Source organism: Molossus molossus, unplaced genomic scaffold, assembly GCF_014108415.1.
Source record: "Molossus molossus isolate mMolMol1 unplaced genomic scaffold, mMolMol1.p scaffold_m16_p_12, whole genome shotgun sequence".
In the NCBI taxonomy this organism is placed as follows: Eukaryota; Metazoa; Chordata; class Mammalia; order Chiroptera; family Molossidae; genus Molossus; species Molossus molossus.
The window spans coordinates 66,968,142-66,993,691 of record NW_023425347.1 but is presented as its reverse complement, the minus strand read 5'-3'; the positions used below and the strand labels follow the sequence as shown (position 1 = coordinate 66,993,691).

General features: G+C 35.0%; 1 protein-coding gene and 1 pseudogene across 7 annotated transcripts in view; both read right to left on the bottom strand.

Annotated features, from left to right (window-relative positions):
• Nucleotides 1–25,550, bottom strand: part of FAF1 (Fas associated factor 1) — a 447,925-nt gene that overhangs the window by 277,269 nt on the left and 145,106 nt on the right. For all 7 annotated transcript variants that reach the window (XM_036255377.1, XM_036255373.1, XM_036255376.1 and 4 more), the window contains exons 5-6: nucleotides 20,227–20,318; nucleotides 10,602–10,693 (exon numbers count right to left, since the gene is read on the bottom strand). In XM_036255377.1, coding sequence (XP_036111270.1) covers nucleotides 10,602–10,693; nucleotides 20,227–20,318 — 184 coding nt within the window. The remainder of the gene's footprint in view (nucleotides 1–10,601; nucleotides 10,694–20,226; nucleotides 20,319–25,550) is intronic.
• LOC118627348 lies at nucleotides 25,282–25,381 on the bottom strand (annotated as a pseudogene).

The following is a 25,550-nucleotide window of genomic DNA, read 5'->3' as shown; positions in this document are numbered from 1 at the left end:
CAGGGCAGTGGGGGAGGACAACAATGTGAGAGAGACACATCGACTAGTTGCTTGCTGCATGCACCCCAACCAGGGGCCAGGAGTGGGGGTGGGAGGTTGAACCTGCAACCCAGGTACATGCCTTGACCTGAAATTAAATCCAAGACGCTTCAATGCACTGGCTAACACTCTAACCACCGAACCACACCAGCCAGGGCGCACTGGATATTTTAAACAAAAATTTCAATTTAAAATAATAGGTATAGCCCTGGCCGGGTGGCTCAGTGGTTAGAGTGTTGGCCTGCGGTCCAGAGAGACCTGGGTTCGGTTCCTGCTGAGGGCATGTACCTAGGTTGCAGTTTGTCCCCGGCCCTGGTTGGGTGGTTCGGTTGGCAGCCACTCGGCCCTGGTTGGGTCATGCGGGTGGCAGCCACTCGATGTGTCTGTCCCTTTCAGGTCGATGTTTCTCTCTCTCTCTCTCTCCCCCCACCCCCCTATCTGAAAATAAATAAATAAATAAATAAATAAATAAATAAATAAATGGCATAGAAGGCTAATTTTATTTTTAAATATGACCTGATATTGAAGCAAAACAGTAATTTCTTTCAAATTACTATGGCTTTTATTATAAAAATGTAAACTTGGAATGTGCTATTGAATTTTTCACTAATACTTTACAATTTATATCATTCCAAAAGGCCTTACAAAATGCTCTTTCTTTTGTTTCATTGGGAATATTTTGTAATCTGCAATGATCTTTTTATCCTTTCAGATACATCAAGATTTTAAATTAAAAAGCATGACACACAGCAATTTAAATTTCTATTCTAAACTGTGAATCATATGAGCTCTTGTCAACAAAAGATCAAATTTACTATAATTATGGATTATTTACACTAAAACAAAGTAAGAAATCAATATGTAAATGTAATGTTTGTTGTAGCTAATGCATCCAGCAATGACAGATTAGGTTCAAATAGCAATCAGTTTGAAAATCTGGCACATATGTAAATGAGCTACGGACTTGATGTTTACATTTGACTGTATTTCATTCAAGCTTTTTAAATTGTCTCAGGAATAGTATAAAAAGAAAATGTTAATCTTTCCACTATAAATACAACTTGAGCCCTCATCATAACTGAAACTAGGTTTTGCTCCTGTCCAGCTAAACTAACATATGATACTAATAATTCTGAGTTGAAGATTACATCATTCTTAATTAACACTCTGCTACAGTTGTTAACATCCTCCAAGACACCATGTTATCATCGCCACAAGTTCTGCAACAATCTTAAAACCATGTTTAATGAAGGTTGGCCTCTTACTTTTAATTGCTTTCTTTGCTGGCAATTAAATATGACTAGATAAACAAACATTAGGTTTCACATACTTCTTAATAACATTTTTCATGATGATTTCAAAGTTCATGTATCCTTATGTCTATAATTACTGTTTATCAATATAGTGGTATATTGGATTCAGCAAAATGTATTAATGAAAGTATGTAAGATTAATCAAAATGTGGTAATTAGTGGTGATAGTGATATATTGTGATTCATCAAGTAGTTCATAGCAAAACCGTCAAAACATAATTCTATCCATCCAAAATATGAAGAAAGCCTAAAAAATTACATTTACAGATATATTTATTTTTGTTTCATGAATTACTGACCAAGCTTCTGAGTGTCCATTAAATCAACCATAGAAAATACCTGCAGTTCTTTTTCAAAGTGTGATGTTAACAAGCTAATCGCAGTAGTCACTGACCTATCAATAGGTAGTATAAATGGGTTTGGTACATCAATCCAATTAGATGTGTTGTGATCTTCATCACTACTTTAATTGGGGATAAGTTTTCTTTCATCCAGAATGCATAACTTAAGCAAAACATCCACTTCTTTTGTTGTTTTTTTTTTATCCTCACCCAAGGATATTTTTCCATTTTTTGTACAGATAGAGTGGAAGGGAGAGAGAGAGAGAAACATCGACGTGAAGGGACACATCGAGTGGCTGCCACCCACACGACCAACCAGGGCCGGGGACAAACTGCAACCGAAGTACGTGCCCTTAGCGGGAACCGAACCCGGGTCTCTCCGGACCGCAGGCCGACGCTCTAACCGCTGAGCCAAACTGGCCAGGGCAAAACATCCACTTCTTAACATGAGTTACTTTTCAGTAGCCACTTACTGAAACATTTATCAATCCAATACTTCCTAAATTGCACTTTTACAAAATTTCACTTAAGTTTTTTTCCTACTTGCTGTCTCTTTCTCCTTTCTAATAATTCTTGACTCTGTTCCTCACTCAACTCCTTCCCTTCATAGTCAAGTTTTCTGAAAATGAAACACTATTTCCTCATTTCTCACTTATCCCTTAAAATTTACTACAATCTTGTTCTTATCCTTTCCTTGTGCCAAAAATGATCTCAACAAAGTCATTAATTACTTAGATACCAAATTCAGTGGTCTTTTACATATTCATTATCCTACTTGGAATATACAGCAGTATTTTGCACCACTATACATTTGAGAAAAAAAATATACAGATAGTAGTACAGATTTCTCAGGATTGTCTCAGTTGTGGACATGACTTCACATATGGGGCATACACCAGTGAAAAGTTCCACTGGTAACTAGGACATATCAGTTTATAAATAGAGATTTGTGAGTTACTTTATATTTTTGGAAATTGAAGCACTGAGACTAGATATCAGAGAGAAGGTACAGTAACAGAGACTGCTAAAAACAGAACTTTCAGGAACACCAACCTTTAGTGCAGATAGAGAAAAGAGGCTCTTACTGAGGAATCAAACTGAGTGGCAGACAGAACATCAAGAATGAGTGGTATCTAAGAAAAATTTCCGTAGAGAGATAAATTAAGAAAAAAACCCGCTTGGCCAGTTTGGCTCAGCGGTTAGAGCGTCGGCCCCACGGATCAAAGAGTCTTGGGTTCAGTTCCAGTCAAGGACATGTACCTCGGTTGCAGTTCAGGATCCTGCAGGAGGCAAACAATCGGTGTCTCTCTCATATCAATGTTTTTCTCTCTATCCCTCCCTCCCACTCTATCTGAAATCTCACTCTATCTGAAAATAAATAAAAAAAGTTCTTTGGGTGAGGATTTTAAAAAAAAGAAGAAAAAAAGTAATACCTTCAAATAAATAAGTTATAAGCCCCTTGAAGACAGAACTTATTTTAATCTACTAGGTAATCAACAAATCTTTGATGGACAGAATCTTTACTATAATAATATGAAATGTGCATAATTAACAATGTTTCCCCTTTCTAATTTTACTATGATTTATAGTACATTTGAAGCTGTGCCACAGAGGTACTGCTTTTACCTTTCAATTAATTAGTGAAATCTGATTCATTAAAAATATTTTTAGCTCTGGCCAGTTTGGCTCAGTAGTTAGAGCACCGGCCTGAGGACTGAATGATTTCAGGTTTGATTCCCAATCAAGGGCATGTACCTGGGTTGCAGGTTTGAACCCCAGCCTTGGTCCAGGTCATGTATGCAGGAGGCCACCAATCGATGTGTCTCTCTCACATTGATGTTCTCTCTCTCTCTCTCTCTCTCTCGTTCTCTCTCTCTCTCTCACTCTCTCTGTGTCTTTCTCTCCTTCCCTCCATCCTTCCACTCTATCTAAAAATCAATGAAAAAATATCCTCAGGTGCAGATTAACAAAAAAAGAAAAGAAGATTTTGAAATGCTTTTCAACTGTTAGAAAGATTATGATTTAAGAATTTGCTCTTAAATTCTCAGAAAACATTTTTGTTTTCTGAAAAACATTTACTTTAAAATAATTCTAAATATATTTCAATTACGGGGTGCTCATATAATTTTGTAGCTCTTGGTTTTGTTTTATTTTTTCAGAAAGAAGTTGTAAATTCAAAATAATACTCAATTACCAGGCACCCCCTAGTGGCAGTGAAATCAAGTTTAAAATTATTTTAGAGCATACGGTTTAAGATAAAGTTCTCTATATCTGTAGTTCTCACCCAACTGTGAGAATAAAATGGTTTGTCAGTGAACAGTTTAAAAGCATGTTATTTTATATCTACACTTTACTAAATTATTAATAATGTACTGTAACTAAAAGTGAATTAACATACTTATATTTCATGAATATTCTTAAAAGAATTGTAATAATTGAAATAATGTATTTAAATGCCTTTCAAAGAGTTTATAATGATAAATTACAAGATTAAAAAAAATCTTATTCTAAATTAGCCTTCAAAAAAGTAGGCATCTTTGGAATAAAGTTTTGCATATTTCTGTTAAGAATTTGAAAGCTACAGTAGATGGAGAGTCAGGTGGAGATTTCAGAGTCAGTATTTACTGTTGACCTTGAATAATCTACAAAACTCTTTGTTTAAATCCTTCAATTTCCTCATCTCTAAGTTAGAAGTATCATAATCAACTTGCATCCTTGCAGGGTTGTTATAAAAATCAAGTAAGCCCTGGCCGGTTTTGCTCAGTGGTTGGAGTGTCGGCCCGCGGTCCAGAGAGACCAGGGTTCGGTTCCCGCTGGGGGCGCATGCCTCAGTTGCAGTTTGTCCCCAGCCCAGGTTGGGGTTGTGCAGGGGGCAGCCACTTGATGTGTCTCTTTCACATCAATGTTTCTCTCTCTCCCTCCCACTCTATCTGACCAAAAATGGAGAAATGTCCTTGGGTGAGAAATGAATGAATGAATGAATGAATGAATGAATGAATGAATGAATAAAAAATCAAGTAAGTTGAAGGAAACTATTGCTATTGGTTTTTATTAGCATAAATGAATCTTTTTTTTTTTTTTAAGTTTATCCTCACCCAAGGCCATTTTTGCATTTATCTTCAGATAGAGTGGGAGGGAGAGAAGGAGAAAGAGAGAGAGAGAAACATCAATATGAGAGACACACGGAGTGGTGGCCACCCACACGACTCCAACCAGGGCCAGGACGAACTGCAACCGAGGTACGAGCCCTTAGTGGGAACTGAACCCAGGACTCTCTGGTATGCAGGCCAACGTTTTAATAGCTAAGCCAAACCGGCCAGGGCTCATTTTAATGATTGTTCTTTGTAAATTATGCTTTCACATATAATATACCACTTCTGCTTACTAAATTTTTACAGCCACCCTGACAACTAAAATCAATGCTTCTTACTTTATGAATTAAAAACATAAGCCCCTAGCCAAGCTGGGGCTGCAATCCCAAACTCTTCTCATTATACCCTGATGTGTTTTGTCTGGAGAAATAGGTTTACAATCATATTACTTTCCGGAGTTGGTTATAATAAATTTTAAGCGAGGCACTATAATACCAATGTTGTCTAGTCTATTTAGAGAAAACTGATCTTTTATAAAGAAAGAACCTAATGTTTGCCATGACACTGGAATTGGAATGGTGAAATATATCTGCAGGACTTTGTCACAGTTTTGCATTGCAATTAATGGGCAGTTCATTATCCAACTTCCCTCCATGTTCCAACAGCCACAGACTCATCTCAGAGAAATAAAACAGTAAAACCAATTAAACATCAAACCAAACACCTAAATAAAATGTACCATTTTTTAAAAAACTTCCCATATCTAGCCCTGGCCAGTGGCTCAACTGGTTGGAGTGTTGTCCAATACACCAAAAGATTGCAAGTTCGATTCAGTCAGGGCACATGTCTATTTGCAGATTCGATCCCTAGTGGGGATGTATACGGGAGGCAACCAATCAATGTTTTTCTCTCACATCAATGTTTCTCTCCCCCACTTTTCTCTCTCTCTAAAATCAATTAAAAAACGTATCCTTGGGTGAAATTTAAAAAAAGAACAAAACTCAAATCTGATACTAAAAGAGGGAGGAATACATGTATAAACTTTCCTATTTTCCACTACTAATTTCAGAGCTCTTCCACTCATTTGCTGATTCTCAAATATAACACTAAAAATAAGAATTACCTTTTATTTTCTCCTTTCTGGATTATAAATTAGGCCATAAATTACCAATACGTTTTCTATGACTTCACCAATTACAACAAAACTCTGCAAAAGCAAATCAAATTAAGTCACTGTAAAGTTTAGTACACAGAAATTTTATCTGTCTACCATATTAGATAATAAGATGGGTTATACACATAACTCAATAGAAAATTGTTTTTGGACTCCACCATATAGTTAAGATACCGAAAATTATGTTTATTTGGTAAAACACAAAATGAAAATCACAAGTTAAAAGTAACTATTACCATTAGCCTTTGAGGTTCTGCATAATTTTTTTTTATTGTCTCCAATGAAATCTGAATTTAAGATACACTAACACACACACACACACACACAATCTCTAGTTTTATATAAATATATATTAACACACTAAAATAAATACACCTTGGATTTTTAGTTATATTTTAATGAAATATTCATCAATATGACTTTTTCATTAGCAGGAAATTCTATATGACCCTCCTCCCACCACCCATCTCCTCTGCTTTATGTCTTTTGTTCCACTTTGAATTTTTCTTTCTTTCTTATTGTTCCAATACAGGAAACAGCATGATTATAACTTGGTAAAATCTATAAAGCCAACTAGAAAAGACTACTTTAGTGCTATGTGAAGACTCATTTTCCAAAAAACACTACATTTCAGCAGCATTATAGGTTCCTGCTTGCCTAGGGATTGAGTAATTGGCAATCAAACTAAGGTCAGCCACATGGCAATGAAGAACATTTCCATTAGTCCAAGAAGACTTTTTAATAAATCCATTTAATCACGCTACTGGAAAGTAATAGATTATAACCAATAATATCTCCTATCTGCTTATAATTATGTGGATTTTATATTGGATGACAGTGATTACACACTGTTAACTAACCTAGAAAATAATGTTCTACCTGACTAGATAAATAACCATATTTATAATTCTCCCTTTAACTTAATCTTATCTGGTGTTGATACAGACTTTACCACAAACAGCAGGACTACAATACTGTCTGGCTATTTGTGATAGTATGCAAATTAAACTTCCCACTAATAAAATGATCTGAACAGAGAGGATAAGGATACCCAAGAAATCTTTAAATTCTTAACCTAAAACAAACTATTAACATACTACCAAATACAATTACATAAGATACAGCTTTTTTCAGTCAGTAATTTCTATTTGGTCTTTTTCCCCATAAAGAGCTCCTAAAACACTTCGCATTTTCTAAGAGATAAAAGTGATAAAGGTGAAAGGAGCAGGAAGTTTTTTTGGCATTCATAACAAGCCCCTTTTATCCACACCTGATTTTGTTATTACGTTGTCTTTTAGAAAACCCCTCAGGATGGGAGTTGATTAATAGAGGAACCAACCTTGTGATTAGATGCTATACACATCCCCCTCTACCCCTTCTATGAAGAGAAAAGAGGGGCAAGAGGTTGAGTTAATCACTAATAGCCAATGATTTAGTCATTCATACCTATGTAATAAATACTCCATAAAAAACCCTGGCTGAAGGATTTTGGAGAGCTTCCAGTTGGGAAATAAGAATTCATCCCTGTGCTAGGAGGGTGGCACACTGTCTACTTTTTAGGGACAGAAGCTCCTGTGCCCCAGATCATTCTGGATCTCCTTTTATGTATCTCGTAATCTGGCTGTTCATTTATATCCTTTAAAATAAGCTTTTTAATAAATCAGTAATAGTAAGTAGAGAACATTTCTGAGTTTGGTGAGCTATTCTAGCAAATTATCAAACCCAAAAAGGAGAATATGTGAACCTCCAATTATAGCCAGTTGGTCAGAAACACAGATGACAACCTAGACCTGCAGTTGCTGGCTGATGTAGGGTACAGCCTCATGGGACTGAGCCTTGAACCTTCTGGATCTGATACTATCTCCAGAATAGTCCTATCAGAATTTATAAATTGTAGAATATCCAGTGGATGTTGAAGAATTGCCTGGTTTGTGAAAACAAAACAGAACAAATATTTTGTGGCCAGAAGTGTCCTATGAGCAGTGTAGAGGAGAAAAACAGAAATGTTTTCCTTCCACTACATAAATAATAAAGATATTCAGTAGATGGTGGGTAAAGTCTGATAATAATGAAAGTTTAGGGATGGATATAAGTCTTTCTCTGACACAAAATCACCAAGTTGCATTAAAAAAGAAAATGTGTATAAAAAGTATAAATACCTACAACAACTTAAACATAGTTCTGGAATGAGAATGTACTCACAAAAATTATGACTCCAACACTAGCATAATCATTCACTTTAAATCAGTTTGTTTCATCTAGCAATAACATAATATATAACTAAACATTAAAATAAAATAATTTGCTTATTCTATAATGTACTGCGTTTCACTGTGAAAACTGAAGAATGAGATCCTCTATTCCAGAGAGAAAATCTTAATACAAATTTTATATCAAACAATTATAGACCAATATCCTTGATGAACACAGATGAAAAATTCTCAACAAAATATCATCAAACTGGATTCGACAATACATTGAAAGGATTATATACCATAACCAAGTGGGACTTATCCCAAGCATGCAAGGATGGTTCAATATATCACATTAACAAAATAAAGGATAAAAACCATATGATTATCTCAATAAATGCAGGAAAAGCATTTGACAAAATTCAGCATTCTTTTATGATAAAACTTCTCAACAAAGTGGGTATAGGAGAAACATATCTCATCATAATAAATGCTCTATATGGCAACCCCACAGCTAATATTATATTCAATGATGAAAAGCTGAAAATTTTTCCTCTAAAATCAGAAACAAGACAAGATTGCCCACTATCACCACTTCTATTCAAAACAGAATTGAGGGCCCAGAAATAAATCCTTGCTTATATGGTCAAATAATCTATAACAAAGGTGGCAAGGATATACAATGAAATAAAGACAAGCCTCCTCAATCAATAAGTGGTGTTGGGAAACCAAAAAAGACACATGCAAAAAATAAAATAAATTGAACCACTTTCTTATATCATAAAACAAACAAATAAAATAGATTAAAAATTAAATGTGAGACCTGAAACCATAAAACTCCTAGAAGAAAACATAGTAATCTCTTTGACATCCCTCTTAGCAATATCTTTTTGGATATGTCTCCTTGGGCAAGAAAAATGAAAGAAAAAATAAACAATAACTACATCAAACTAAAAGATTTTGCACAGCAAAGGAACATCAACAAAATGAAAAGCCAACCTACTGAATGGGAGAAAATATTTGCAAATCATATATCTGATAAGGGGTTAATATACAAAATATATAAGGAACCATACAATTTAACACGAAAAACATAAACAATCTAATTTTTAAAATAGGCAGAGGACCTGAATAAACATTTCTCCGAAGAGACATACAGACAGCTAACAGACATTTGAAAAAATGCTCAACATCACTAATCATCAGGGAAATGCAAATTAAAACCACAATGAGATATTTCACATCTATCAAAATGGCTATCATCAATAAATTCACAAATAAGAAGTGCTGGCAAGTATGTGGAAAAAAGGTAAGCCTCATACACTTTGGGTGGGATTGTAAATTAGTGTAGTATGAAAAATGGTATGGAGATGCCTGCTTAAAATTTAATTTTAAAAAATTAAAATTATAGTCGCTATACAATCCAGAAATTCCACTTCTGGATATTTATCTGAAGAAAGTAAAAACACTAATTTGAAAAGATACATGCACCCCTATTCATTCCACCATTACTAGCACTAGTCAAGATACTGAAGCGACATAGAGGTCCATCAATAGATAAATGGATAAAGAAAATTTTGCACCTATATATGTTTTATATATACACACACACACACTCACACACACACACACATATGTATATGTATATATATATATATATAATAATAATTCAGCAGTAAAAATAAAGTGAAATCTTGTCATTTGCGACAACACAGATGGACCTATGGTATTATGCTATGTAAGATAAGTCATATAGAGAAAGACAAATACCATATGATTTCACTTATATGTGGATTCTACAAAAACAAAACAAATCAATAAATAAAACAAAACAGAAACAGACCCATAGATATAAAAGACAAGCTGCTGGTTGTCAAAGGGGAGGAGAGTAGGAGGATGGGAATCTAAAAAAATTAACTCTGTATCTGATCTTTTCACACAGTTTTTGGTAAATACGTAAGCAAATAAATAAATAATCAATCATATAGCCTAAGTTGCCTTCCAGAGCACAGTAATTTTGGAAGAAAGTAATATCAACAATATAAAAAAAAAATTATATCAGTATTTTTCAAGCTATATTATGCAAAGCCCAATGAATTTTCCTCAAAGGTATGCCTTCTTTAGCTATGTGATAGGCTGGAATTCCATTTACTCATTTCCTTCCCTCCAACTCTAGTCCTTCCCCTTCAAACAGAGAAATAACATTTTTTACTCTTTTTAACATAATGGAGTTTTTGCTAAAGATTTCTTTGGAAAAAAGGTGCCACCACTAGAATCAAAGAAATAAACTATCCAAACCATATAATCTGAAAATTTATACAGTTAATAGTTGTAAGTTAAAGCTTCAGCAAGATTTTGATTTGATTGCTGATATTTAGATACAGCTTAAAGAAATGTTATTAACAATCACACTTTTCATTTCCTGTTCACAGAAAAAATAAACACCTTACCCAACATTACTAGATGATGAAGGTGGTGGCAAGTCTGGTGTAAGAACATAAAGACTATTGTTTTTTGGCAAATGTAGCGATTTTAAGACCGTCTGGAAAAAAAAAAAAATGACTGTTAATTGTGCATTATTTTTTTCCTATTGTCAATATTGTACTTTGACTTTTCATCTTTTGACAATTTCCTAAATATGGTAATATAGAACTACTGAATCCAAATAAACTTGTTTTTCCCATATATATCATAAATTAGCATAAATATGAATGTTAAAATACAAATTCTTTAGCTCATGAAGTGATATAAATAGCTAAGAACATAATTAAGACTTATTAATATCTTCACTGAAGAAATATATCGTTGCAACCAATATGCACTTCATTTCAGAATCATTATAGCAAAAATTAGCAGTGTAGGTTTTCAGAGATCATTAGACCTGGAAAAGATCATAAAGAGCACCTTAACCAAATGACTTTACAGATGAGGAGCTGCAGCCTGGGGTGTGAAGTGACTTGGATGAAGTCTTCTATTAAGAGTTATTTAAGTCACTTAAATCACTTAACTCTTAGTTTAAATAATTTTTTGTTAAAGCACTCTGTGCTACATCTGATTTACTGTCTTGATAACTGTAAAAAAAATTCATTCAGTTTCTTTGCCATAAGACTTCTATACACCTTTCAAACTTCCAACTTGATGACAAATACTTGCTAATGTACTTCAAACATTTTTGACAGCAATACACATTAAGAAACACATTTTATAACTTTACATAATAACTCAGGACATACATATTTATTCAACAGATATTTACTGAGTTACCTACTCTATGCCAGGACTGTTCTAAACACTAAGGATACAGTAGTGGACAGAACAGTCTAAAACCCCTGATCTTATGGAGCTTACACTTTAGTAGGAATAAGTAAAATAAGTAATCTATATAACTGAGTATTAAAGTGATAATTTTTTCTATTAAACACAAAGTAGGGGTAAAGAATATGGGGATAGGAAGTTATGTGACTTTAGGTGATCAGAGTCATCTCATTTGAACAAAGACTTGAAGGTGGTGAGGAAACCATGATAAAAAAAATTTTTCAGGCAAAGGCAATAGCTGAGCAAAAAGCTTAATAAAGAACAAGGAGTCCACTGGGCTGGTGTGGCTCAGTGGCTGAGCACTGACCCATGCACCAAGAGGTCGCCTGTTTGATGCCCACTCGGGGCACATGCCTGGGTTATTATGATCCAAACCTCCAGTGGGGGACATGCAGGAGGTGGCCAATCTATGTTCTCTCTCATTGATATTTCTATCTCTCTCTCCCTCTCCCTTCTCTCTCTGAAAATCAATAAAGAAAAACAAAAAATAAAAAAACAAGGAATCCAATGCAACTAAAGCCAAATAATCACTAGTAGGAGACAGGTCAGAGAGGGAAAATAAATGGCAGGAAATATGTTGAGCCATTTAGGAAATATGTAAAGGCTTTGACTTTTACTCTGAATAACATGTGAAGCTACTGGAGTGATATAATTGAATCATGTTTAAAAAGGATCATTTTGTCAGCTGTGTTGAAAATAGATGGAAAAGACACTGACAGAGGAGGGCAAAAGCACAGAGGAGGCTAACAAAATATACTAAGATAAGGCTGATTGATGATGGCTTATGTCAGTGTGATATAGTAGAAATGATACAAAATAGTTGGATTCTGAATATATTTTGAAAATAGCACCAAAAGGATTTCCTGACAAACTGAATATGGGTTATGACAGAAAGAAATCAATAATAAACTAAAAGATATTAGGATGAACAACTGGAAGGAAGAAGTTGTCATCAATTGAAATGGGGAAGACTGCATCTGAGGACTTCCCTTTAGGACATGGAGGTATGAAACGTGTATTAGACATTCAAGTGTAGAAGATAAGTAAGCAGCTGAATGTATCAACCTGGAATTCAGGGAACAGCTCTGGAATGGAGATATAAATTAGAGATTTAAAAGTGACAGTGCATATGGATGATACTTAAAAGTCATAACACTGGATAAGATCACCACTGAATTTAGTAATGGGATCACTGGTGATTTTGACAAGAGCACTAGCAGCTCTCTGCTTAGACTGGGCTCAAGAGAAATGGGAAGAAAGGAATTAGAAACCACAAATATAGACAAGTCTTTGAAGAAAGTTTTGTTATCAAGGGGACTAGAGAAATGAAGTGATTTCTGGAAGGGGAGATGGGATCAAGAGAAAAATGGAAGAAATAACATCATGTTTGAATATTCATGGTAATGCTTTACAAGAGGAAAATATTGATAACGCAGGAAAGACAGGGAAAAGTGGTGTCCTTGAACAGGTCAGGGGGAATACAGAATGTTATCCAATGCAAACATGGAGGTTTGGTCTTAGGAGATTGAGAAGGTCATCTAGAACAGCAATTTTCAACAGGTGTACCGCAAGAATTTATAGAACATGCAGTACCTGACTATTTAGTCAGAGGCACTGAGTTTTTTCCCTTGGATTGTAAAAAAAAAAAAAAAAAGACAACAGCCAACACAACAATAGCCATCCGGTGTGAATGCCCTATCTTGAACCATAAATATACAGGTCATTTAATAGAGTTGCAGCTTATTGGTCACGTAGCACAATAAGGTTGTGTCTTATTGGTTAATTCTTGGTACCAGAAATCCTTATATACAAGTACAGGCACCTTATTTTTTATTTACTTATTTTTGTTTTGTTTTGGTTGTTTTTTTTTTTGGTACGTGCCCCTAGTGGAAACTGAACCCGGGACTGTCTGGTCCACAGGCCGACGCTCCAACCAATTTTAGTAATTAGTTTATGTGTACCATAAGATGAAAAAGGTTGAATATCGCTGATCTACAGTACCAGGAGAAAAACAATAGTACGTGTGTAGGATGCAAGTAAGTAAACAGAGGCCAAGTTGGGAGCTTGTGAAAATTATCTTGTGATTGCCTTTACTTTGTCCATGAAACAAAATAGAAAGGGAAGTCATCAGCTGAGAGTGAGAATGGAAAAGGGTGTTTTAAAAGTTGGTAAAGAGGATAAGTATAAAATCGTCATTTAGTAGAGTGGATAAAACAGAATAAATCATATACTATGATTCATAAATTTAAAGATACATTAATCAGCATGATTTTGTTTATCTCCAGTCACATTTATTTATGAGACACAGAACAGATAAAGTTGGATATATCCAAGGTAAAGATTTTTGTCAGGTAAGATCTTTGAAGCAAGAGTTGAGGCTATACACTAGAAAGTGATTATAAGATTATAAAACTGACTATGGAATTTAATCCACTGTAAGGAAGGAGGAGAAGACATGAAAGAGATAACGATCATGAAAAGACAGTACAAACAATGAACTGAAAGTATGAATAAGACTGAAGTATTGTTGAAGTTAGGATACTAAAGGAAGTAAGCCAGAAACATGAGAGATCGTGAGGAAAAAATGAAAGCTTGAAATTAACATTTGAAAACTGTTGTAATTAAATGATAAAACCATGAGAAGCTATGGCTGACATAGGGGAAAGAGAAAGATCTTTGTAGGAAAAAATGTTCAAGGAACTAAGAGACCAAGGTGTTGGAAGAATTATTTACAAAGATATTTAAATTACTAAGAATTAAGACAGAGCGCAATTATAAACCAGAAAATAAAAATCATCAGGAAATGAGGGGAGATAAGATCAATAAGCAGGTGATATAATTTTTTGACATAAAATTCAAAGCTGAAAGTTTTTAGAGAGGAAGTAATAATAAAGGTATAAAAGTGGAAATGAGAAAAATGAGGACATACAGTAATCCCCCCTTATCCATGGGGGATAGGTTCCAAAACCCCTAGTGAATGTCTAAAACTGCAGACAGTACCAAACTCTCTATGTACTATATTTTTTCCTATACATACATACCTGTGATCAAGTTTAATTTATAAATTAGGCACAATAAGAGATTAACCATAACTAATAATAGAACAATTATAATAATATACTGTAAAAATGTATATTGTTATAATTTTATAATTGAGAGAGAATGTGATCTTTCTCAACATATCTTACTGTACTGTACAAAGAGTATTAATATGCTAGACAAAGAAATGATTCACATCCTGGGTAGGATAGGGTGAGATAAAAGATTTCATTACACTACTCAGAATGGTATGCAATTTAAACTTATGAATTGTTTATTTCTGGAATTTTCCATTAATATCTTTGGACCCCAGTTCACCCTGGGTAACTGAAACCATGGAACGCAAAACCACTAATAAGAAGGGACTACTATATATTTTACCAGTTAATCCAGTGGTATAATGGCTGCTAAAGAAAAGCAATTAATACCGAGGAGGCTATAGAGAAACAATGTCCTTGGGAACACAGATTTCAGGCAGAAGATGGAGAAGGGAAAGTTTAGGGAAGAGGTTAACAATAGAAGGAATTTTGCTAATGATGAGTTAGTTCCACAGGGCATATCAAAAAAGATTTGGGCCTTGTAAAGGAAAAAAAAACAGAGAAAGACATGGGCTTTGCAGAGACTGGAGATCTGAGTAGGGGGTGACAGGGGAATCTTAGAGTCCTTGCAGTAACTGGCATATACAGTGGGAAAAGGCATAATGAAATTAGTCCTGATTGAATCAAAGCAAATAATAGTCTCAAGGCTGAACATCTTAGAAAGCAAGGTGACGTTGATGTCTAGGAATTCCTCTTAACCCTGCAGATGGAAATAGACACACCTGGGGACTGCTGATTTTAATGTAGCACAGAACATGAGGAACTCATTTTTGACCTCTCCACCAGTGGGCCCTTCTTACTAAGTGCACAGTCTTACTCCAAAGTCATTAGGATTTACTCATGACTCATATTACTTATGTGTAAAACAAAAAGAAATAATCTTATTATTTGCAATACACTCTGACATCTATTGTGTTTTGTTTTTTTTCCAGTCTAGCTATATGCCACTCAATTAACTTCACAACCCACTAATGCAGCGGTCCTCAACCTGCGGGTCAAATGACCCTTTCACAGGGGTCACCTAAGACATAACAGTAGCAAAAGTACAGTTATGAAGTAGCAACGAAAATAATTTTATGCTTGAGGGTCACCACAACATGAGGAACTGTATTAAAGGGTGGCGGCATTAGGAAGGTTGAGAACCACTGCACTAATGATTTGTGACCCATTGTTTGAAAAAACACTGTAGTAGGCAATTAATTATTCATAAGTTCAGAATCTACTAGGAAACCTTGAGGTTCTGAATCTTTATGTCAAATGTTAAGTCCTTTTGAAACTGATCTGTTATTCCTATAGCGTTAACACGCAAGCAAACCAAACACATGCATATAAACATAGGAAAGTTAGCCCTGGCTGATTTGGCTCAGTGGTTACACCTTCAGCCCACCGACCAAAGACTCGGGTTCAATTCCGGTCAAGAGCACATATCTCAGTTGTGGTTCGGTCCCCGGCCCTGGTTGGGGTCTTGCAGGAGGCAACCAATTGATGTGTCTTTCTCACATCGGTGTTTCTCTCTCTCTATCCCTCCCTCCCACTCTATCTGAATATAAATGAAAAAATGTCCTCAGGTGAAGATTTAAAAAAAAAACATAGGGAAATTATTTTTTACCTTACCTTTCATTATTTTACTTTATGGATTATTGATAAATGTTTAGTCTTATCACTTGACCAAGTCATTACTGTCCTTTTACCATGCCATCACCCAAAGATTTCCCATTAAATCTTCCCCCTCAAACCACATATAGCATAATTAAGTAAATTATATTTTAAGTAATTTATTCATTCATTTATTCCATGAACATTTATTTCATGCTCATTATACCAGGCAATAGATATACAATAGTGAAAGAAACAGACATGGTCCCTCTACTTGTGGTTCTGTGATGAAGAATGCTGAGATAAGACCTACATTTTATACAAAAGTCTGCTAAATAAAGTAATATTTAGGCTGAGATTTGAAGTATGAACAACCACCATGTGAAGAATTGAGGGTAAACCATTCCAGGCAGTTGAACAGCATCTGTCAGATAAAGATGTAAAGAGTCTGAACCTATCAGAAGAATTAAAAGGAAGATTGCGTGACTGCAGCATGAAAAGTGAGGGTAGGAAAGCTAAAAATGAAGTTGTAGTGGTGAAGAGAAGGTAAATAATACAATGATTTTTTTTAAAATATATTTTTTATTTTAGAGAGAAAGGGAGGGAAGGAGGGAGGGAGGAATGGGGGGGAGGGGTAAGAGAGAGAGAGAGAGAGAGAAATACTGATGTGAGAAACATTGATCAGTTGCCTCCCGTATGTACCCCAACCGGGTATCAAACCTGAAACCTGAGAATGTGTCGACTGGACTCAAACAGTTTCGGTTATGGGACAATGCTCAATCAACTGGGCCACACCAGCCAGAGCAATCAATGCCTTTTAAACTAGGGTCAGTAGCTGGAATTTTATTCAAAGTGCAATAAAAAGCTATGTTATAACAGAAGAGTGATATAATTAAATTTATGTTTTTAAAAGATCACTCTGGCTGCTATGTGAAGAATACACTGGAAGAACCCAAGAAAAGAAGTTGGGAAAACAAGGATGAAGCTATTTCATTCACCCAGGCAAGATGGTAATGGCCTAGATTAGGAAGTGCAATGAAAACAACGAAAAGTGCCCACGATTAAGATATATTTTGGAGATATAATCTATAGGCCTTATCAAAGGATTAGGTGTTGTTTTAAATGAGAAAAGAGTGATGCCCATATTTTTAATTTAAAAATGGCTATATAGTGCTAACATTTATTGGGGAAAACTGTTGGAGAAATAGCAGGGAAGGAAAATCAAGAGCACTATTTTAAACATGTTAAGTTAAAGATGCCAATAAGGTATACAAGTAAAAAAGTGAATAACTGCCCTGGCCTGTTTGGCTCAGTGGTTAGAGAGTCGGCCCTCAGACCAAAAAGTCATGGGTTTGATTCCGATCAAGGTTTGATCCTGGTCCCTGATTTGGGTTGTGCGGAAGGCAACCAATGGATGTGTCTCTCTCACATCAATGTTTCTTTCTCTCCATCTCTCTCTCTCTCTTTCCTCCTCGCTCCCTCCCACTCTATCTGAAAAATCAACGGAAAAATATCCTCGGGTGAGGATTAAATAATAATAATAATAATAAAATAAATAACTAAAAAATAAAAAGTGAATCACCAATTTTGATATGGGAATTCATAGAAGTATAACCTGGAAATAAAAATTTGGTAGCGATCAGAAAATTAATGTCACAGGAATAGCAGAACTCATCTGGAGAAAAGATTACAGAGAAATAAGGAACTGAAAATCTTATTGGTAACAAAGACTATGTTCAAATGTGAGAACATATAACTTTAAGGACATTAGTATAATGACTGCCCTTCTCTTCACAAACTCCTGAAAATGCCATGCAAGGTTGATCATATCCATAGGTTTTTCAATAAATTAATGAATACATGATATAGCTGTGTAAACAAATGTGTTTTGGTGTTTTCTTTTGGCCAAAATTGTTTCCGTCAGCACTTTTTATTTTTAATCTACATTTCAATTAGAATAGTCATACAGCACCAGGGGTCAAAACACAATGGCCTCTGAGACAAATCCAGCCCACTGCCTGTTTTTTGTATGGCCAGTGAGTTAAGAATGGTTGTTACATTTTTAAATGGATGAAAAAAATTCAAAAGAAGAGTATTTCATGACATGTGAAGCTACATAAATGTCAAATTTCTGTGTCCATAAATAAAGATTTATTGGAACTCAGTCATGCTCACTCTTTCACATATGGCCTATGACTGCCTTCACACTAAGAAAGCAGAACTGAGCAGTTGCAACAGAGACTGTATGGCCCACAAAGCCTAAATTATTTACCACCTCACTGTACAGAAAAAGTTTGTTGACCTCCAATATAGCACATCACTAACTTGGTACCTAAATTTATAAATACCTTGCCAACCTGAAATTTATGTAAATATCTTGAAATACTCAACATCTCCAAATATCAAGTGAACTTACACAAAAAATTTATAAGCATAATGTATACTAGAAGCCACTGACAAAGAAAAAATGAGCCAAAAGTTGAAGATTCTACCTTTATGCCTGGATACTGAAATATCAGCTCAGTAACTAATGTGAAAAATAGAATAATTATTTCTACTTTAAACATCTAAAACTTTAGAGTTAACTCATTTCTTTCAATCCCTCCCCAATCATTCTGTCAGTAAAAGGAAAAGTGTGAGAAATATTTTATACCTAAGGCTGCTACTAGATCCTTGAGAATAGCAACTACTACCTTAAAATCACAATACTTTTTTTTTTAGCTGGAGGGAGAGAGGAGGGAAGAGAAAGAAAGAGAGGGAGAAATATCGATGTGAGAGAGACATATCGAGTGGTTGCCACCCACACGAGCCCAACCAGGGCGGAGGTATGTGCCGTTAGCGAGAACTGAACCTGGGACTCTCTGGTCTGCAGGCCGACACTCTAAACAGCTAAGCCAAACCAGCCAGGGCAAAATTACAATATTAAAAAAAAATTTTTATTGACTTTTTTTTGGGGGGGGGGACAGGAAGGGAGAGGGAAGAGAGAAAGACATCAATGTGAAAGAGCAACAGTGATCTGCTGCCTCCTGCATGCTCTGCTACTCGGGCATGTGCCCTGACTGGAAATTGAACCCACAACCTATCCAGGCACACTATGCCCAGCTAACTGAGCCACACCAGCTAGGGCAATTGCAACACTTTTTAAAATTCTTTCCTTAAAAATAGTTTTTATTGATTTTTTGAGAGAGAGAGATAGAACACTGATGTGAGAGAGAAACATAGGTTGGCTGCCTCCTGCTTGCCCCCTACTGGGGATTGAACCTGCAACCCATGCATGTGCCCTGACTGGAAATTGATCCAGGACCTCTCAGTCCATGAGACGATGCTCAACCCACTGAGCCACATCCACTGGGCTTAAAATTCTTTAAATATCATTCATTCCGTGCCCCTGCCACTATCCAAGTAAACAAAGAAAGAAATACTCCTACCATTTAAAATTTTCAAGATTAAAATTTTTCTTGTTATGTTTAATCAATACTTAGCATACATGTATACATGGTGTATGACTTCTTTTAGGCCAATAACTAATTGTTCAGTAAATTATTATTCAAGAGCACTTACTGACACCCTATGAGATTTGAGAAAAAGGTTAAAGCTCCCCCCCAAAAAAGTGTAAAACTAACGCCTATGAAATAGTTAGAAATGAGAAAAAGATGTCACATAGTGTTTTCATTTGTAAACTGAACTCCATTAAAACTGTTGGTTTACTATAAAAATATGTTAGCTCGAAAAACATTGTTTGCTGATTTCTTAAACTAAGTTATTACCAAATCGACTCCTTATGTAATAACATTAATTTCTATACATAATTTAGTCAATTGTATAACTGGCAATTTAAGAAACTCACACTGAATGGAGCCACATGGGTACTTTAAATATCAGGGGACCACTCTGTAAAGTATATGATAACCATAATGCTGTATACCTGTATACCTGAAACTATTACAGAATAATATAGAATGTGAACTGCAATTCAAAAATAATAAATAAATGAATGAATGAATAAATAAATAAATAAGAAACTCACACTGTCTTCCACATCTCCAGTCTTCCAGCCTTTTAACAGCATTTTAGACAAAGGTACTTGTAGTTCATTTTCTAGAATCTGTTTAATCTCTCCTGTATAAAGAAAAGAGACTGAGTATTACTAACAAAATAAGGCAATCAACATTTGTTCACATCCAGGGCTAGCATTCATATTAGACACATCTGATAAATGAATAACAAAAATTTCAATAATCCAAACTTCAAATCTTGATCAAACAATATGTTGCCGTTTGAAGAACTCAGGCTTCAACATTAATTATTATAAAAGACTCCATAATTAATTAGTAGTTAATTAACCACACAGCTTTTTAAAAGAAATAGATATCAGTGATTTGGGGTTTGAAGAGAAATAATCTATTTTAAACTAATCAACTAACAAGACCTATATATGCTCAGAATATGGTAGGAGTAGAAGCTAAAGTATAAAACCTGAGTCATCACAGTATAGGCAAAGCAGATTTTGGAAGGAAGATTTGGGTTGAGGTCTCATTTTGAAGAAGTCAAATAACTTGTCTAATCTTAGTATTTGTATCTATAAAAGGGAATAATTACTCCTATCTTCTCTACTTCTAGGGTTCAAGGATGAAATGAAATAACATTAATGAAAGTAGCTGAAAAAAGTAAAGCCAATAATCTAGAACACAATTTAAATTGTGTTAAAGAGAAAAGCAATAGTATTTCAGAAAACAAAACAAAACATGGTGTTGGATCAAATAGAGAAAGCTTTGGGAAAGAGATAAGACTTAAACTAGCTAAAAGAAAAACTGGGTTTAAACCAAGCTTTAAGTATAACTGGATTGTGAAGGAGAGCCAAACCAAAAGCAAAGATATTCTATTTTGTAAAGACCAAAAAAAAAAAAAAAAAAAAGACTGAAAAGTATAAAGGAAAAAATAAACATGATGCTAATGAGAAACAGTGAGGAATCATAATTTCCCCAATGCTCCAGAAATTACTTAACAGGAATCAAGTCTACTTATAAATCAATCAGCTGATTTTTGGTACTAAAGTTTATTAAACAGATCATTGAATGAAAATGTAGAAATATTTCATACATCTGCTTTTTTTAGGTTGGTGCTGATCTATAATTTTAGATGAATTCAATTATTTCATTGGGCTGCTGTATTAAATGACATAAGTTGTGGAAAATATTTTGTATTAGTATGTGTCCAATACATACAAGGGACTCAAAATGTGTTGGCTATTTTTAGTTGTATTAAGGTAGTACATATTAATTATGGTAATAGCACACCATAATCAATGTACACACACACATCCACACAATGGAATATTAAAAATAGAAGGAAAATCTGCTATTTGCCACAGTAATGGACCTTGAGGGCACTAAGCTAAATGAAAGAAGTCAAACAGAGAAAGACAAATACTGTTTATCTCATATGTAGAATCTTAGAATAATAAAAATAATAACTCATAGAAAAAGAGGTAAGATTTGCGGTAACCAGAACAGGTATTGGGGGGGGGGTGGTAAAGGAACTGAATAAAGAAGGTCAAAAGGTACAAACTTCTAGTTAAAATACAAGTACTAGGGATGTAATGAATTACATGATGATTATAGTTAACACTGCTATGTGGTATATTTAAAAGTTGTTAAGAGCATAAACCTTAGGAATTCTCATCACAGGGGACAGAAAACTTTTTTCTTTTTCTTTTTGAATCTATACGAGGCCCTAGTTGTTAACTAAACTGACTGTGGTAATAATTTCACAATATATGTAAGTCAAATCACTGTGCTATACACCTTATACTTACACAGGGCTGTAAAATATTATCTCAATAAAACTGGAAAAGAATGAGGTTTAAAAAAAAGAACAGTACATGGAACCTAATAGCATACTTTTTAAAAACTTAATATAATTTACATATCATAAAACTCACTTATGTATTTTGACAAATATATACACCACTGTAACCACCACCACAACCAAGATAAAAAACATTTCCTGTATTACAAAGAGTTTGCTCATATCCTTTTGAAACAAAAGTCTACCCACCCACCCCACCCCCCAGCTTCAGACCTTCTTCTCTACTCTAAAATATAGTTTTGCCTGTTCTCTTTTATGTCTGGGTCCTTTTGCTCTGCATGTTTTTAAGATACATCCATGTGTTCTGTATACCAATAAATAGTCCCTTTTCATTGCTTAATAGTACTCCATTATTCAGTGCAGTAGGCAGCTTCTGAAATTGCTTTCAATGCTCCATCCCACGGTATTCATGCCCTTTATAATCTCCTCCCCCTTGAGTGTGGGCTGTACCAAGTTACTTCCAACAACGAAAAGACAATAATCGTGATGGGATATCACTTGAGTTAGGTTACAAAACAATGACTTCCATCTTGCTAGACTGTGATTTCCATCTTGCTAGCATACCCTCTATTGCCCTATAACTTGCTCATTTTGATTAAGCCATCTGCCTTGTTGTGAACTGCTCTATGGAGAGGCAAACGTAACTAAGAGCAGCCTCCAAGAGCAAGTGAGGAAATGAGGCTCCAGTTAAACAACCCAAATGGAAGTAAATCCTAGGCAACCACATCAGTGATCCCCAAAGTAGATAGTTGAGCCTTGAAATTACATTGATTGCAGCCCATAAGAGACCAGTTAAGCTATGCTCAAATTCCTGACCTACATAAACTGTAATAAATGTTGTTTTAAATCATTAAATTTTAAGTAATCTGTTACACAACAAAAAATAACCAATAGATATGGATACAGCACAATTTACTTACCACTTCACAAATTGACGAACAATTAAATTGTTACTTTTTCCCCCTAATGTAAATAAAGCTGCTATGAACATTATTGTGTAAACCTTTTGGTAAATATATGTGATTTCTCTTGAGCAACTGCCTAAGAATGGAACTGCTAGATTGTAAACGTATGATGAGTTTATAAAAAACTGACAAACTTTTTTTCAAAGTGATGGTATCAAGTTGTATTCAACCAAAGTTCCAGTTGTTCTAAATCACTACCAACAATTAGAATTTTCTGTCCTTTAATTTCAGCCATTTCAGTGGGTATGAAACAGTTTCTCATTGTGATTTCAATTACAAATTGAAAATCATCAGTATCCCGATGATTAATAACTATGACACTGAGCATATTATCATGTGCTTATTGGCTATCTGCATACCTTCTATCAAGTGCTGAACAGACATGCTATGAGTGGGCCTTGCATTGTTCTACCTCCACATAATCCCTAAGGAACCACTGATTTGATTACTGTGACTACAGATTACTTTAAATTATCTAGAATTTATATATAAATGGAATTGCAGAGTGTACTTTTGAAATCTGGCTTCTTTCCACATTGTTGCATATAACAATAGCCCCCCCCCTTTTTGTTTCATTATTAAGTAGTATTCTATTGTATGATTATACAACAATTTGTTTATCCATCCACTGGTTTACAGACATTTGGGGGTTTCTACTGCTTGGGGCTATTACAAATAAGTTGCTAAGAACAATAATGTACATGTCTTTGACAAACATATGCTTTCATTTATCTTGGGTAAATACCTAGGAGAATAGCCAAGAATGTATTTTTAACTTTGTAGGAAAGTGCCAAACTCTTTTTCAAAGTGGTTTCTATTGTGATGTGTTCAAGTTCAATAATCTTTTCTTCTCCCATGTCCAATCTTCTGTTAATCCCATCTGGTATATTCATTTTAAACATTAGGGTCTCCATCTTTAGACATTTAATTTGAGACATTTTTCCATTTTAATGACTTATTTAAAATCTTTCCTCTTTCTTTTTGAGCAAAGTAATACAGTTGTAACAAATGTTTTAATGTTATCTACTAATTCCAACTATGTCAGTTCTAAATTGTTTTTTATTTGATTTTAAGTGATTTCTCTCCTCATTATGGGCCAGGTTTTTCTGCATCTTTGTGTGCCTGGCAATTTGTTACCAGATGGCAGACACTGTGAATTCCACCTTGATGGGTGCTGAATATTTTTTATTCCTATAGATATTCTAAGGTTTGTCCTGAGATGCAATTATGTTACTTTAAAATAGGTCAATGCTTTCGGGTCTTGCTTCTGAGATGTTAGCTGATACCACCTGAGCAGCATTTAATCTAGGACTAATTATTCCCCACTACTGAGGCAAAAAACTTCTGAGTACTCTATCTAGAGCTTCATGAATTACGAGGTTTTTCCCATCTAGCTGGTGGGCACAAACACTATTCCTGACTCTGTTCCCTCTAAGCCTTTTGGGTGGCTTTTTTTTTTAATCCTCACCCGAGGATATTTTTTCCATTTTATTTTCAGTGGGAGGGAGAGGTAGAGAGAGAAACGAACATTGATGTGAGAGAGAAACATCGATTGATTGCCTCCTGCAAGACCCTGACCATGGCCAAAGACCTAACCGCAATCAAGGTACATGCCCTTGACCAGAATCAAACTTGCGACTCTTTGGTCCACAGGCCGACGCTCTAACCACTGAGCAAAACCAGCCAGGGCTGGATGGCTTTTTTTCAGTTGTTTCAGTTTCTATAAGTGAGGGTGGGTTCTTTTCCTATTTCTTAGGTGGAAGCTTTAATTCTTTTCAGAACTTAATTCTTTTTTAATTAAGCATTTGAACTATAAATACCCTTTCGACACCACTTTGTCAGCAAACAAATGCATATGCCACGTTTCCACCATAATTCAGGTCAAAAATATTTTCTAATTTCCTTTGTGATTTCTTCTTTGACCTATGGTTTTGTATTTCATTGTTTTAATGATTGCTCTAGGGTTTACAATGTGCAGATTTAGCACAGTCCACCTTCAAATAAAACAGAACTTATCTTACAACCATATACTTCCATTTCCCTTTCTTATTCTTTGTTAGTATTCTCATACCTTTATTTCTATATAACTTATAAGCCCCAAGATACATTGCTGTTACTTTTAAAAAGTCAATGATCTTCTAATTATTTTTTATGGTGAAAAGTCACAATTTTGCCATTGAATGCCACACATTGTGCTTTGACTTACATTGTTTCTTCTGAGCTAATCAGCAAAGGATGAGATAGCTGAACAAAATATAAAATGCTTCACAAACATGAATGACAGCAGGGGGCATGCTAATCATATCTGTATTGTTCTAATTTTAGTATATATGCTGCCAAAGTGAGAACTCTCAATTCTCTTTTTAAAAAAAAATTAAAAATAGAAGCCGTGGCCGATCTTGCTCAGTGGTTAGAGCGTCAGCCTGAAGACCAGAGAGTCCCAGGTTCGGGTCCCGCTAAAGGCATGTACCTCAGTTGCAGTTAGTCCCCGGCCCCAGTTGGGGTAGGTTGGGGTCAT